We start from the raw sequence: 15081 nt of genomic DNA on the forward strand, positions 1-15081 counted from the left end.
TTTTGTCTTTTCGTGTTTGTTGCAAAGTCATTGTGACTTCCGGTGGGTATTGGCCTTTAATCTCACTCTTTGGAATTGACTTCTTTCAATGTCAATGACAGTGAAACGTTCCAAATTGCAACGAATAAAATGTTAGCCATCAAAACAGAATCTGTAACTTGAAAAACAGGTCTGCTTTTTTGACTCCACAGTCAAATTAAACCAAATGGATCAAATGTTCACAAATAAAAGGAAGAAAACCGACTGGTCTCGAAACCTGAATTTGAAAACACTTAAAAAAAACTAGACAAAATCACATGCGGATTTGTCAGCACATTTTCAACTTTTATTGGCAATCTCCACCCAGGATTTAAGAAAAAAATCAACTCATGGCTCCGGCGGAACATTTTTTGGGGGGGATATTTAACAATTGTAGTATACTAGTGAAAGAGCAACATCAACCTCCGAGATTCGGGGGCCCTTCGCCCCAGGCGAATCCTCCCGGGCGCTCCTCGGGCAACGGGTTGTAATTGGCGTCTTCATCAGGAGTGTCGAACAACATCTTTCTGGTGATGTGGTTGTCAACATGTGCAAATAAAAGCCAGGTTAGAAAGGGAATTGATCAAGTCGACATTTTTTCTCCTCATTGACCAGACCACTTGACTGAGGTACGATGTTAACCTTTTGTAGGGCATCTATTTATATAGTCATTTATTTTACGAACCACTTATCCTGACAAGGGTGCTGGAGCCTATCCTAGCTAACAGGCAAGGACACCCAGCCAATTGCAGGGCACAAGGAGACGGACAAGCATCATAACTAGGCTGTGCCCACACTTCTTTTAACTTCAGATCAATTCATTCTGGATTTAAAGCTTCACATAAACTCAACTTGCACTTCATCTGCTCATGCTATTCTCTGCTACATTTTAATAGAATGAGATTTTAATGACTTTAACCTTTAAATATATTTAAGTTATGACAGAGCATTATCTTTTCAATCCAGTGTTCAAAATGCATGAAGATAAGAAAGTCACACGTGTATAGCAAAGATATTAAGAGTAAAAGGGCTATATATCAAATACACCGAGGAATTGAAAAGAATCTTATTGCCTAACGCAAACCGTTTCAAAACAAGCCCAGTTGAAGATATATATACAGCTGTGTCCAATTTAGAGTGCTACATTAGCCTAGCATGCATGTTTTTGGGATGTGGGAGGAAACCAACCGGAGTACCCGGGGAAAACCCACACAAGCATGGGGAGAATGTGCAAACTCTACAAAGTGAGGACCCACTTGACCCAAGAACTAAACACTCGCCCCCGGCATCCATTTAAATACGAGGAAATTAAAAATAATAATACAGAGGGCCGGTGCCATAAGATGCATACCTTTCAGTTTTTTTGTGGTAATTATCATGAATATGATATTTATCTTATATGCCAAAATAATGATTCATTATCATTTTTAAAAATGGAATTACAACGGAGACATTTGTGGACATCCCACTTTGGGTCCATGTACGTAGTTTAGAAAATGATAATACTAGCCTTTTTTTTAATTTATTTGTAATTAGCAAAAATAATCATTTGGCTAACAGTTTGAAGAGCTTACTTACATAATCGACGGCGTCTTCAACCATCTTCCACCGCCAGGCTGGTTGGGGAAGACGTCTTCCAAGAAGAAATAAACGTGACCAACGGCGATCCCTTGGAAAGACAAACCAGGTTTCAACAGTATTCCTAACGCGCCAGATTTGCGGCCGATGGCGATAAATACCTAAAAGATCGATAATGATGGAATTTCCCAGCAGAAGTGAGAATCCCATCAGCACCCAAGGCAGGAAAGGTGCTTGGAAATTCAAAAGGCCGAAGAAATTCATGCGAACGTTGGGATTCCGTCGACTCCAAACGTACACCAACATGATTGTGAACGCTTGGCCCAGGAACACCAAACTCACAAAAGTCCCAAATATCTCCAATGGTGTCAAAGAAGCTCCAAAAAAAACTTGCACAGGTTTTTCACTTGGTGGAAAATAGCTTCATTTTTTTTTTAAACTTACTAAAAGTTAGCTTTCCATGGGAAAATGTGTGCTATTTCCAATTTTAAATGAAGTTTACTCGCCATTAAAAAAAAGATTGTTTTAGAAATAAGGATTTTTTTGGTCATCATACTGTTTACACCCCAAAAAAAACAGTAGACCCGGAAATGGTCCCAATTTGAAAGTTTGATCTATAAAAGATGCAAAGGATACCGTCATGAGAAATCCGCCAAACAGGAACATGAAGACAAAGTCAGCTGTTCTCCCCCGAAAAGAGCCTTCCTCTAACATCCGGCAATATCTGTATCTAAAAAACAAATTGTTCAGGAAGTAAACGAGCACTTTGTCAAACACAAAACGATGCTAAAGTGTTCATCATGGCAGATCTGCCTCTAAAAAGGAGGCTATCTCATCAAAATTTCACCCTCGCTGGTCCTTAAAAGCGCTAAAAACTGCAACGTAGTCCCCGTAATGATTGACATCCAAAAGTACAGTCAAAAATACTGTTGGTGTTCTTTCTACATTCATAAATAAATACAAGCTTGAAAAAACACAATTGCACTATGCATTCTTTTCCTGTAATACTTGAGAAGGATACAAAAATATCATATTGAACAAAAAATTGAAGCCCACAGGACCAAAAAATAGGAAGTTTGTTATAAGTCGCCATACCTATAAAAAAAGAGAGAAACAGATCACAAACAACACATGAGAAGTTTTTACAACAATGTTTCTGGGCTCTATTAATATTTAAAAAATGAACTAAAAATAAAGTTGTTGTTTTTTTAAATTGTTGTTAATGCTTGATGACTCACTTGGTAATTTCTTAGGATCAAATCCGGATTGAAGTATAGCTGAAAAGGTGTGATGATCTCTAGTTGCTTAACATAAAATAAAAAAAAACATTTCATCAATGAACTTTAAACTTGCAGCTGTGAAACACTTAAATTAATATAAAAAACAGGTCAAATCATGACTTGAACTCACACTACCAAAACTGTTCATTCTCAAAGTTAAATATACTTGTGTCTTTCTAAATTTCCTCTTGCAAAATTTTACAATATGCAGTGTTCAGAACAAAAGGTTGTAATATTGTTGTCCATTATTACTGAGTTATAAACAGTAGTCCGATAGAAGTAAAACATCACATAACACAATGAGTAAAAAGCTATATTTTATGGCCAAAAATATAATATACTTGTTGGTTTCTAATATTATTTTCGTCTCACGTGATATGTTTATCAAGCGTTTTGACCCAACTACGCTTATGAAATTAAAGTTGAAGTTAACCTGACTCGCAGCCAACGTAATCATAGTACTTATTACAAAATACTAATAGTATTTCCCTCCTTAGTAGTAATATTTCCCTTGAAACTCGCCCAAATTGTGATGTCATTTTAGCACCGTGTCTTAACGTGTTTGCACACATCTACCGCTTCTCGGTAAAGTACGGAAAGCTGAAATGTTACGTATCGATGATAACTAAGATGATTTGAATTTAGATCCATTTTTTTTCGTTGTTAGGGGTGTGTTGGTCGCGCTGGGACGATGACGTTTGTCACTTATGGACACGTAAGCTTACACCGTGGTTGACATGGGTTGCGATAAGCGTAAAAATCGTCATTATTTGGCTGTGGAAAGAAGCAAAGTGGGAGAAAGCAAAGGTTCCTCGAAGAACACGAAGAGTCCAAGCGAACTATTTGTCTTACCACGGCTGCAGTTGTAAGGACACATGCGGTAGTGTATGCCCTCGTCACCAGTGGAATCTGTAAGTACTCCTGTTGAAAGGTCTGGTAAGCCATTTTAAGCAGTTTCTGCGCATCCGGCAGTTGCGTGTCACGCAATTTTATGATGCATAAGTGCCTCCAAACGTACGGGACTCCGAGGAGTCTCGTTCTGGGTTTTTTTGAGGGGGTTTGTTTGTTGTTTTTTTATTTACGTCGTCTTCTCCTTTTCCTCCGCTAGATTCTTCTTCGGCAGCAGGTTGGAGGCATCGTAGCGTAGCACTGCCACCTACAGGTAAAAGATATTATGACATGAGCTAGGTTACACTATAATAAAGCCTTTTCAAGAGAATGTGGAATTGTAGTGCTTTTCCAGTGCGCAATCAAAACTAAGAAATTAATTCTAATGTATGACGTCTTTATTTCTATTTTTATTTTATTTTTCCTTGTCTTCTAGGCAGAATAGGCTTTACCTCAATCCAAACCTTTGGCCAGCCATAGCAGTAGTACAAAAAAAAGTAGAGGAAAACCAACATATGTGCTGTTCTTTGTTTGTTTTTATTTGGCAAATCTTTTTACTGATTTCAATGGAACAACCACTTGAATTCATACACTCCTTTGATCTATTTTTACAGCCTGAAAGCACCAATACGTAACGTAGCTCATTTTAATTCCACATTGTTTCTTCCAAGAGATGTTTTTTTTATCTGAAAATGTCAATTTTGTGTGCCTTTGCAATAGTTTTAGCGCAAATAGGTCAAATTTATAACGGTAGGAATAGTCTGTTATAATTTGTCATTGTGATACGAGCAGCATTCATTAAAATGTGGGTTTAATTTATACATTTATCATGACATTTGAAGCTTTCTGTTCATTTAACGGTTTAGAAAACGTCAAATTTGATTCACTTGTGAAGTTTATAGTAAATTTTCCATTCAAAATACCTTTTACTTTTGTGAGTAGCTGGTAAATGAGGTGAAATATGTTGATTTCATAATAAATCACAACACAAAATAGCTGTGTCATGGTTTTATAATGTAAATTTAAAGGGAAAAAATGACAGAAAAGAAAGGTTTGACATACTACGCACAGCATCTATTGTGGCACCACTGTCTTTTTTTTCCTAATGAGTTATTCCTGCTACTTTTTATACTTTTGCGTAAGGACAAGGCATACAAGTCTTGCATTAAAAGTTATGTCAATGCAAATATGAAGTGGAAAGGGAGCTGTCCTATGCGCTACTGCTTCAGGAAAACCAAACTATTACAAAAAAGATAGTTTGTTGCCAATGGAACTGGGATAGACTCGCTCCTTACCTTTGTGAAGACAAGATGTATAAAAAGGCTGAATAAATTAGAATATTTAAAGAAAAAAATGGTTGAATAAAATAGAAAAAATGGCTGAATAAAATAGAATATTTAAAAAAAATGGTTGAATTAAATAGAATAAAGACAAAAATGGCAGAAATAAATAGAAGAAAAATGGCAGAATTAAATAGAATATTTAAAGAAAAAAAATGGTTGAATTAAATAGAAAAAAGAAAAAAATGGTTGAATTAAATAGAATAAAGAAAACAATGGTTGAATAAAATAGAAAAAATGGCTGAATAAAATAGAACATTTAAAGAAAAAAATGCTTAATAAAATAGAACATTTAAAGAAAAAAATGGTTGAATTAAATAGAATAAAGAAAAAAATAGGATATTTAAAGAAAAAAGGCAGAATAGACTAGAATATTTTTTCTAAAATGACATAGCGTGGTTAGTGCGTCGGCCTCACAGTTCTGGGGTCGTGGGTTCGAATCCACCACCTGTGTGGAGTTTGTACATTTTCTTCCCCCGGGCTCACGTGGGTTCTCTCCGGGTACTCTTGCTTTCCTCCCACATTGCAAAAAAAAAAACATGCATGCTAGCCTAGCTGGTTGAACAGTCTAAATTGCCTATTGGTTGTCCTTTGTCTCCTTACGATTGGCTGGTTGAGAAAATGAAGGAAGGAAGCTAACGCGCGCTAACGTAGCGTGACATTTTCTAAGGTAACGCAACATCATGGAATATGATATAGATAATCTCCTGTGCTTGAGTCTTTGGATTTTGGAATCTCCATTCATGCATTCATCTTAAATGACTCCATTTTTGGAGTCATAACATAAATATGAGCCTGCCTCTAGAACCAACAACTTGGATTTAAACTTAAACTTTAACTTATAAATGAGCTTTGCATAGAGTTTCCTTTACAGAACGCAAGAATGGATATTTTGTCTCGTGAAATCCGGGAAATGCTAACGGTCGGCAGCCCCAGGAAAAAAAAAACACGAGGATAAAAACTATGTTCAAGATAACTCAATATTCAGTTTGTGAAATAAGAAATCCAAAGTCTACAGCGTCCCGTGGCATTTAAATAATGTCGTCGAGCAGGTGCGGCGTCCCCACCCAGTCCAAAGTCCTGGGCTCGGAGGCGGCCATGATCATGCACATGAACTGCTTCCCGGTCCTTTTGTCCACGGGGTAGATGGTGGTCGGGGTGAAGCGCAGGTTATTTTCCACAAAGTCGCAGAGTTGCCCGTAGACCCGCGGGTACTGGTGGCGCAGGAAGACCCCGCGGATGCGCAACTCGCGCTGGATGTTGACGAAGCAGATCTCCCGGGCCTTCCTACCCTCCTCGCCCTCTTTGTCGATGTCGGCCGTGCCCGGGGGCGGGGTCAGGATCAGGGTCTCCATGTCGCCCCGCCTCTCGTGGCTCTTCCTCTCCGGGCTGAAGGAGGCCAGGGCCACCTTGGCGTGCTTCCTCACCGCCGGGGCCCGGTTGCGTGGCGAGGGCCCGTCGGACGGCGGCTCGCCCACCGCCACCGACACGTTGAGGACGAAGCACTCGTCGGGGTCGTACTCGCGGCCGGCCTCCCGCAGCTCCCGGCCGTACTCGCCCAGGTGCTCCTGGAAGGCCTCCAGCTCCCGCAGGGACAGGTAGGTGGGCGAGGCGGGCAGGGCGTCCAGGGCGTCGGGGCCGGCCCGCAGGAAGCCGGCCGAGGAGGCGGCGTTGGGGAAGCCCAGGAAGAGGACGCCTCGGCCCCGGGAGAGGTAGCCCACCTTGGCCAGGCGCGAGAAGGCCTTGTGGACCGGCAGGGTCTCGCGGCAGTGCTTGATGACGTGGCGGCAGGAGCTGCCCACGCGCCCGTAGACGCAGCTCTCCTTGTGGACGTCCCAGTCCTCCCTGCGGCAGTTGCGCGAGCAGTAGTAGGTGTAGCAGCTGTGGCAGGATTTGAAGTAAAGGCAAGCGTTGAACAGCGTCTCCGTCCGACGGCAACGGTTGTTGGAGCACATCATGGTGTCGTCCTCGTCCGGGCTGCGGTCGGGGGAGCAGCAGCCGTCGGCGGCCGAGGCGCAGCTCGAGTGGGCGCCGCCCGTGGATGCGCCGCCCGTGGATGCGACGCCGCCCACACCGTCCGTCCCGTCCCGGAAGGAGGCCGGCTCGAATCGGACCGAGGCGGGCTGCCGGTCCAGAGGGGGCGGCTCTTCCGTCGGCGCCCCCGAGTTCTTCCTGGAGAGGGAGACCGCCTCCTCCTCGTCGATGAGCTTCTTCAGCTGGTCCAGGATGTCCTCGCTGGCCCGCCGGCTGGGGGGCTTGTAGTCCGTCACCAGGTCGGCCAGGAGCTCGTCCAGCTGCTCCAGGCTTTGCTGGAGCGACGTTTCTTTGTTGGGGGATTTGTTCTCGCGCTGGCCTTCGTCCGGGAGGTCCCAACCGCCACCACCGCCGCCGGGCGTCCCTCGGCTTTTCCCGCGGAGGTCGTTGTCCGTGATGGTGATCTCGGGGGTGACCGACCACTGCCGGCTGGTCGGGCTCTTCGCCGTCGGGCTCTGGTCGATCAGGGAGTTGTCGGACAGCGACAGGGCGGCGTAACGCCTCGGCGAGGTGGACAGATTGACCACCACCGGCGGCGGCGCTCGGTCCTCGGGCGTCCTCCCCGCTTTGCGCGGATCCAGCTCCGAGTAGCTTTGGTGCCTCTGAACCGAGGCGGGCGCTTCCCTCTCGGCGTGCGAGTTGAGAATGTCGTCCAATGAGCGCGAGTAGGGTTTCGACTCGGTGCCCATTCTTTGACTCTCCGCGCCGGGGTCCCAACCCCAGGGGGCGAACGCCGCTTCCTGTCCGACTCGGGTCGGGGCGTACGCCGCCGGATTGGAGCGATACCCTGGAGCGTACGAGGCGTACCAGTCGTCGGGCGCCGCCGCCGGGACCGGCCTGGCGTTCTTGGGGCCGTCCGCGTAGTGGGCCCGTGCCGGCAGGTGGTGCAACGGCGGCAAGGCGTGCGTCTCGTGCGGGTAATAAAACCTCGGCGGGGCCGTTTGGATTTGGTAAGACCTGGGGTCGTCCCCGTAGAAGATCCTGGCCGGTTGCGCTTGGATGATGTACGGCCCCGGCGGGTGGGCGCTATAGGATTTGGGGTAGCCCGCCTGCAAACCGTACGGGTAGTGCTCCGTTTCGCCGTAATAAGGCCCGGGCCCCGCTTTGACGCCCGCTCCGACGTTGGCACGATCGGGAAAATAGGAGGTCGGCCGCGGGGGAGCCGCCGTCACGTATCCGCCCGGACCGTCCTCGAAAAACATTTGGAAGGGCACGCCAGGACCGGGACCGCCCGCGCCGTCCACGTCGTAGCGGGACGGGGGCGTCCCTTCCGACGCCACTTCCATTTGGTCTTTGTACTTATTGGGCAGACTGCAGGACTGGCGGGGGGCTCGCCGACTCTCCAGCGACTCGCCGGGCGTCGGCGCCCGAGAGTAGGAGAAGTGGCGGGGCACGGTCAGGCTCCGGCTCGCCCACGGGTGCTGCCTCGACCAGGGGACGTCCGTCGGCGGGGTGGCCTTCCTCTGCTGTCCGGGGTGACGCGTCGTGGGCTCGCTGGGCTTGATGTCCACCCGGCATCGGACGTGAGGACTGGTCGCCGGTTTATCCGGCAACGCCTCCTCCTCCGGACGCGTGCCGTAATAGGCCGAATACCTGACGTCGTCGCCGAGTCCGACGGGATACGCTTCGTGGAAGGGAGCCGCGTGGGACCACTCCTTGCGAGGCGAGGCGTCGGGCCGCCATTGGGGCTCCGCCGCGGTCCGCCATTGGGGCTCCCTCCCCCTCCTTCCCGAGGCGGGGCAGGAGGACTCCGAGGATCTGGGCTGGAGTCCCGCCTGGACCCGGGGCGCGCTTTTGGAGCGAGCCCTTCGCTTCGGCTCGGGAACGGCGCCGTTGGTCTTGGCGTCCGACGGTCGGGACGTCAGCCTGGGGTTGAAAATGTCCGGGGCGGAAAAGCGAGAGGCCTGGTGGCGGCCCGCGGCGTTCCAGGCCACGTCGAGGCCGGCGCCGTGCCGCTCCGACCTCTTCTTGTACGGGGACTGCATGGGGCGCTCGGGAGGTTCGGGGTTCTCCCACGGGTCGCCGTTCGTGGAAATTTCTGGCGGCGTGCTGCGATTTAAAGGAGGACGTTGTTTGGAGCGCGGCGAGGATTTGGAGAGGGACGTCACGGGGATCTCACTTGAAACCGATAAGTCAGGTTGTCCTGTGAGTGTCATCTTAAAGGGACGCCTTTACTTTTCTCCATGAAGATGGACACTTGTGGGCGGGGCCTGGGAAAAAAAAACACACAAAAAATGAGGTTGGAGTACAGAAAACATGAACATAGTAAATGACAATCTTGGATCCAGACTAAATATGGCGTTGGATTTTTGGAGGATGATCCACACAAATGTCAGCCATGTTAAAAAAAATTAAAAAAAATATTTGGGAAGGTGAGTTTACAGAAGCATTTTCTTTTTTAAAAATTCTTTGGAAGGAGAATGGTGAGAAATATTTCGAATGAAGAAGCCTGCTTGGAAACTCTAATTAAATGCAGTTTTTTTCTATACAAATCTTTTTTTAAATGAAATGTGTCAAACTGATGCTTAGCTAAAGGGCTAATTCGGTCAGTAGGTCAGTGCGTTACGGAAGATAAAGAGGCTTTTCCGTGTCTCGATTTACTTGAGGTCAGTGAGCATTTCGAGAAGCGTATGTTTTTAAAGAGGCAAAGGAATATTTTCGAAGCGAGTCGGCTCAGGAATCCTGAGCATGCTTTTTTACATCCGAGGAAACAAGACAAGCCTTTGATCCATCTCGAAAAGTCAAAATAAGTTAAAAGAGCTAAAGATCTAACAGTGAGTGTACGGCTCGCGAGACGTACGTGGTTCCCGGTCGCACGTGTCGATAAAAATGGCACTATTAAATTAAAAACCTGTTCAAAAATCTTTTTTTCCCTGATATAGGTTTACATTCATTTTAAATAGGTTTTAAGAAGAAAATGGGCAGTCAAATGCAAATTATACATATTTAAAATGATAGAATTGTAGCTGTGATTTTACTTTTTTTTTTTTTTTTAAATCGTGATATGCTCTTTTTAGCCATGTGGCCCACCCCTAATGTCAAGCAACGATATATAATAGAGATGCAGAATGAACATGACGTCAAAGGGCAGTCTGAGGGCAACAATAAGGACCAAATGAAATAATAATAATAATAATAAAAGTTAGCAGCACAGTAGTAGGAGTAGCATAGTAGCATAAATGCATGTAGCATGGACACAAATGGTGGAATCTGTTGCTTGGTGCACTGCGGCCCAAATTATCAAATACTACATTCTCCCATGCATGTACACATTTTTGGCTGTCATATAAATAATAATTTAAATAAATAAACGTGACTTGGTGTCAATTGGAAGGCATATTTAGCTAGCTCGTCCTATGCGCAGCGTCAGGAATTGGGATAAAATAGGTGCAAGTGCAAATGATGTCTGGTGCACGTCCAATCGGAACACATTGATTGATCGAGATCGCCGATTTGAGCAACGAACGATGAAATCGTGCGCGTGCCCGCAGCGACAATTGCGATGAAGATGATGTCATGTGAAAACGAACGCCAGGATGGAGCAGACACTTGATAGTGGAGTCACCAAAAAAAATAAAAAATAAAAGCACACTTTGCAAAAAATAAAAGGCAAATGCAAAAATACCGTAATTCCACGCACATCAATCGTGCCTGCATGTCAACATCATTCGGCGAATCCAATGATGCTTCGTATCTTACCACATCAGTCCGGAGAGCCACTCTCAGTGTAGCATCCATTTTTTGGGGGGGTTGGGTGGGTGACGAGGGAGGGAATTTGCTAAACACGCCTTTTGCTTTTTTTCCTTTTTTTAGGGGGGCTCCCTTTCCCCTTCCCCTTCCCCAAGGTTACATAGACGGCTGTGTGCGCATTCTAGCTGCACCATCCGCATCTTTCTTGCCGCAACCACAACCCACCACAGCCCACCGCCCCTCCCTCTAGTGGGGCGGAGGGTCTCTTCCCAGTTCGATCCTCCATTTGACTCCACTTTCCCTTCATGTGGGGAGGTCCCCCGCCATCCCACGCCACGCCCCGCCTGGCCACGTGATCGGATATCGGCCACATCAACTCATTTTTTTGGAAAGATCGGGGGGAGGCAGAAAAGATCAAGTTTTCAAAAGTGCCATTCGAAACCATGGCCCGCATAGACGTCCAATTCAAAGTCACAAATACGTGGATCTTGTCTATAGCTCTGCATTCATTTTCTGAAGCGCAAGGTTCGCAGGGGGTGCTGGACAATGTTCCCTCCAAGCTGCGCGCGTGCGCAATTGCGCACTACTCTCGTCTTCTCTGCGCAGCAGCAATCATATGGAGCGCAGTAAATAAAATCCAAACTTTTTTTTTTACCCCTTTCCCCTTGATGGCGCCGTTTACGCGGCAGCCAGTGGCAGTAGCTCTGTCCACTATTGTTTTTCGTGTTTTACAGCATGTTTTACATTAAAATTTTGAGGGAACATTCAGGGAGGTTGTCTTTCTGCCCAGACCAACGAAAAATTAGAGGGAACATTGGTGCTGGAGCCTATCAGGCAAGGGGACGCCATGAATGGGTGGCTAGCCCATCGCGCAATTTCAAGGCAATCAGTGACTAAATAATCCGGTCATACGATTACACATTTGGCTTAATGACGAGCAAGCGCAAAAAAAAAAAAAATAATCCAGAAAACGAGCCAGGAGGGACGTCTCTGATCCCAAACTGGAGGATCCTGACTTGCAAGTGATACGGGTTCATAAATACGTCAAGGCGCCTCATTCATTATTTCTGAGGACACCTGTTCGCAGGACGTAGTCCATTGCGGAGTCGCTTTACCGGAGGCTAACCGCTAGCACGGAGCCGGAATGGTCACTCCCGTTCTACCCAACAACAATCACCCCCTGAAGTTTCTCAAACTGGACGTGACGATGCCGCCACTCTCCGACGGGACCACTCAGGTTGGAGCGCTTCGTCGTCCCAATCGCGAGTGTGTGTGTGTGTGTGTTCGTATGTTTTCTACGCCTGCAGTGTGTGTTGGAGCAGAGGGCCAAGAGGAAAAGTTCACCCACCTCTCCTGAAGACACCGTAGCGTTTGTGGACAGATACGTCACCCCCGGACATCTGCGCTCCAACATGAAAGCAAATCCTCTGTACGCGACGAGAGATGTGGCGGACGTTAAGTTCTCGCCTTCCTGGACCATCAAGGAATACAGCATGCAAATGCAAACAACTCCTGGTCAAGTGGCAGACTTTTTACAGGTAGCTTAGTAGAAGATGAAGCATACGATTGGACACACAAACAATATAGTCATGCCACAAGAAACGGTAGTTGATTTGGAGAAAATACACATTGTGGTGGAGGTTTTCTCGGTTTGCTTGGTCTTAATTCTGCAACCTCGGCTAAAGACGACCTGGACGAAGACAAAGATGGCGCCTGTTATTAGCACACACTCAAAACACAACTGAAACAGGCTTTGAAAATGGGAACATCTCTTTTTAACCATTGGCAAAAAAAGAAAATGTCTATTGAAATACCCTTACATAATACTAATAAACCCTTATTTTAAGGGCAACATTTAGCGTACAATAGCTTCGTACCTTCTTTTGCAATGTCAGTTCATTTAAAGCCAAATTAAATTGACATATTTGACAAGTGTAGTTGTCTTGGATGAGGAAAGACAAAATGGTATCCAGAAATGAAATTCACGACCGTCGTAGGCCGTAAACTTTCCACTTACAGTATTTTCTCCGCCGAGGATAACCAGAAGACACCCAGGGAGCTGGACTTTTGGCTGGAAGATCTCTACACACCCGGATTCGATGCCTTATTGAAGAAAAAAGAAGCAGAACGGCGACAGAAAAGACTCCACAGACTACTTTGTGTCATAGCTTTGGTCATCGCTATCGTTATCGTCGTCGTCCTCGTGCCGGTTCTGGTAATACGGAACAAAGTTTGAGCGCTTTTAGCGAGTCTCGCCCCGTTTGCTGCGAACCAAATCGAAAAAGTCGGTCAGAGATGCGGTAGCAAGGCATTGGCATTAAAACAATATTTATTTCTCCGTTGGACCGGAGGTCAGTGACCCCTGACCTGAGTGACCTTTTTTTAAATAGTGAAGATAGTTAATACTTACCGTTGGGTACTTTTTTTTTCTCTTGAAGTGCAAGAACGTGAATATTAATTTCTCCAGTGAACCGGAGGTCGGTGACCCCTGATCCAAGTGAAAGATCACTTGGGTCAGGGGTCACCGACCTCTGGATCACTGGAGAAATTAATATTCACATTCCTGAAATTGAAAAAAAAATAAAAAGGATAGCGAAGATAAAGTTAATGCTTACCGGGAGGTACTTTTTTTCCCCACAATTGCAGGAAAGTGAATATTAATTTCACCAGTGAACCGGAGGTCGGTGACCCCTGACCCAAGTGACCTTTCACTTGGGTCAGGGGTTCCCGACCTCCAGATCTATGGAGAAATTAATATTCACGTTCCTGCAATCGAAAAAAAAAAAAGGATAGCAAAGATAAAGAAGATGCCTACCGGAACGTACATTTGTTTTGAAATGTCAAGGATGAAAAATAAAGACACCCAGTGCTCCCCATGAAAATAAAGTGACGCGAGTGTGGCCTTTCAAATCGACACGGACTTTATTACATGTTATACAATCTGAAATGCATAGAGGTATACGTTCATTCCGACTTGACTCATTCTAACGTGTCACATGACGCAGAACGGCAAGCGTTCCAAAGTTTGGGAGGAACACAACAAACAAAAACAAACAAAAAGTCACTTTTATATAAGACTACATACATTCTGATGGCGAACAAAGGGTGGAGTGGGAGGGGCCTGAGTCCTAAAGTGGGCGTGTTATAGCTTGAGTCACCACGGAAGCGGCTTCTGGTTGAGCTGAGCTACATCAAGCAATATTTTGGATGGGGGGGGGGGGGGGGGGCGATTACATAGTGGACATATATAGACATATACATATATATATAGCGTTATATAGAAATGTGGTCTATTCAATGGTCATGAAAACAAATGTGACCTCTCCAGTATGGCTTACAAAAGCTTTCGTCATTACTTCTGGCATTAAGGCAAAAAAGTTGCTAACTAGCTTGTTGGATAGTGGCATTCGCGTTCGGGGGAAGACGGAGAAATTAAAATTAAAAAAGCTAAACAAAAAATAACCGTTTAACAATTGCCTTCATGAGATACAGCAGGCTGGTGTGGGAATACTGTAGCTAGATAAAAAGTAAATAAAACCGTTAATTCAAGTGGCCCCGAAAAGCCCAACGGAGGAATTGAGGCTTTGGAAAGATGAAGAAGTTTTTAAAAGGAAGACCTTAAAGTTAGTCCAAGGAGGAACACCATGGGCCAAAACCATAAAAAGGGGGGACTGGTAGAAAGTCGTCAAATGCACGCCACAAATAAGAATCAGATTGGGAAGAAAAAAAAAAATCAAACTATCTATTAATGCAAATATACTGGCATCTAACTAAAGATTGATGTCCGATTAGGGTGGAAGGCACATCCATAAAAGGCGGTGTCGCAAAGAATTCTACGTGCTTCTCTTCAAATACCCGAGGAAAAGCGCACTCCGTTACTCGTCGAGGCTTTACAAACATTCTAACCAGTCCGGCCGGTCACGACGAGGCCAAGGCCGCGGCGGCGCCAAACCGTTCAAAAGCAGTTCCCCAAAAAAAAACGTTGGGGGGAATGAAAAATGGCCAAGCGGCGATCCCGTCGGAGCGACGTGAGAAAATGCGGGTGTTTTAGCAACAAATAACGTGAGCGAGTGGGTCCGTTTTACAAAAAAAGCACCTTACACTCACCCTTGATTGTATTTTTTTTTTTCCTCATCCTTGTCCTTTCTACGTTTTAGTCACGTTCCTTAAAAACAGTGTGCACACAGCTTGGAATTATGTAGCTATGTTTGGAATATATATATGTTCATATATATATATATTTATAAGGGGTC

The 15081-nt window shown here is 45.7% G+C and overlaps 3 protein-coding genes across 7 annotated transcripts; 1 reads left to right on the forward strand and 2 right to left on the reverse strand.

Annotated features, from left to right (window-relative positions):
- Window positions 1-303: 303 nt before the first annotated feature.
- On the reverse strand, window positions 304-4019 carry derl2 (derlin 2). The gene is made up of 7 exons (XM_077622768.1): window positions 3729-4019; window positions 2835-2900; window positions 2618-2691; window positions 2233-2326; window positions 1758-1953; window positions 1597-1687; window positions 304-545 (listed from the first exon to the last, which is right to left on the reverse strand). Exons 1-7 carry the CDS (start codon window positions 3819-3821, stop codon window positions 437-439), a joined length of 723 nt encoding a protein of 240 aa, XP_077478894.1. The 5' UTR covers window positions 3822-4019; the 3' UTR covers window positions 304-436.
- Window positions 4020-4757: 738 nt separating this feature from the next.
- LOC144090870 (apical junction component 1 homolog) lies at window positions 4758-11146 on the reverse strand. 5 transcript variants are annotated; one of them, XM_077622767.1, is made up of 3 exons: window positions 10838-11145; window positions 9258-9348; window positions 4758-9187 (listed from the first exon to the last, which is right to left on the reverse strand). In XM_077622767.1, exon 3 carries the CDS (start codon window positions 9121-9123, stop codon window positions 6136-6138), a length of 2988 nt encoding a protein of 995 aa, XP_077478893.1. In that variant the 5' UTR covers window positions 9124-9187; window positions 9258-9348; window positions 10838-11145; the 3' UTR covers window positions 4758-6135. The 5 variants fall into 5 exon arrangements, with proteins under 5 accessions (XP_077478893.1, XP_077478891.1, XP_077478890.1 ...); XM_077622765.1 differs by having other exon boundaries at window positions 10764-11145; XM_077622764.1 differs by having other exon boundaries at window positions 4758-9348; window positions 10838-11146.
- A 691-nt stretch (window positions 11147-11837) lies between these two features.
- Window positions 11838-13079, forward strand: minar2 (membrane integral NOTCH2 associated receptor 2). Its single transcript, XM_077623603.1, has 3 exons — window positions 11838-12104; window positions 12136-12366; window positions 12864-13079. The coding sequence occupies exons 1-3, from the start codon at window positions 11973-11975 to the stop codon at window positions 13062-13064; spliced, it is 564 nt and encodes a 187-aa protein (XP_077479729.1). The 5' UTR covers window positions 11838-11972; the 3' UTR covers window positions 13065-13079.
- The last annotated feature ends 2002 nt before the right edge of the window (window positions 13080-15081 follow it).

Source organism: Stigmatopora argus, chromosome 16 (genome assembly GCF_051989625.1).
Source record: "Stigmatopora argus isolate UIUO_Sarg chromosome 16, RoL_Sarg_1.0, whole genome shotgun sequence".
NCBI classification, from domain to species: Eukaryota; Metazoa; Chordata; class Actinopteri; order Syngnathiformes; family Syngnathidae; genus Stigmatopora; species Stigmatopora argus.

Coding starts and splice junctions, on each gene's coding strand:
- minar2 (XM_077623603.1), top strand. CDS start 11,973: ATGGTCACTCCCGTTCTACCCAACAACAATCACCCCCTGAAGTTTCTC. Junction 12,105..12,135: donor CCAATCGCGAGTGTGTGTGT/GTGTGTGTTCGT, acceptor CTACGCCTGCAG/TGTGTGTTGGAGCAGAGGGC. Junction 12,367..12,863: donor AAGTGGCAGACTTTTTACAG/GTAGCTTAGTAG, acceptor TTCTCCGCCGAG/GATAACCAGAAGACACCCAG.
- derl2 (XM_077622768.1), bottom strand. CDS start 3,821: ATGGCTTACCAGACCTTTCAACAGGAGTACTTACAGATTCCACTGGTG. Junction 2,901..3,728: donor TCCTTACAACTGCAGCCGTG/GTAAGACAAATA, acceptor TTTTATGTTAAG/CAACTAGAGATCATCACACC. Junction 1,954..2,232: donor TTGGCGGATTTCTCATGACG/GTATCCTTTGCA, acceptor ACACCATTGGAG/ATATTTGGGACTTTTGTGAG.
- LOC144090870 (XM_077622764.1), bottom strand. CDS start 9,294: ATGACACTCACAGGACAACCTGACTTATCGGTTTCAAGTGAGATCCCC.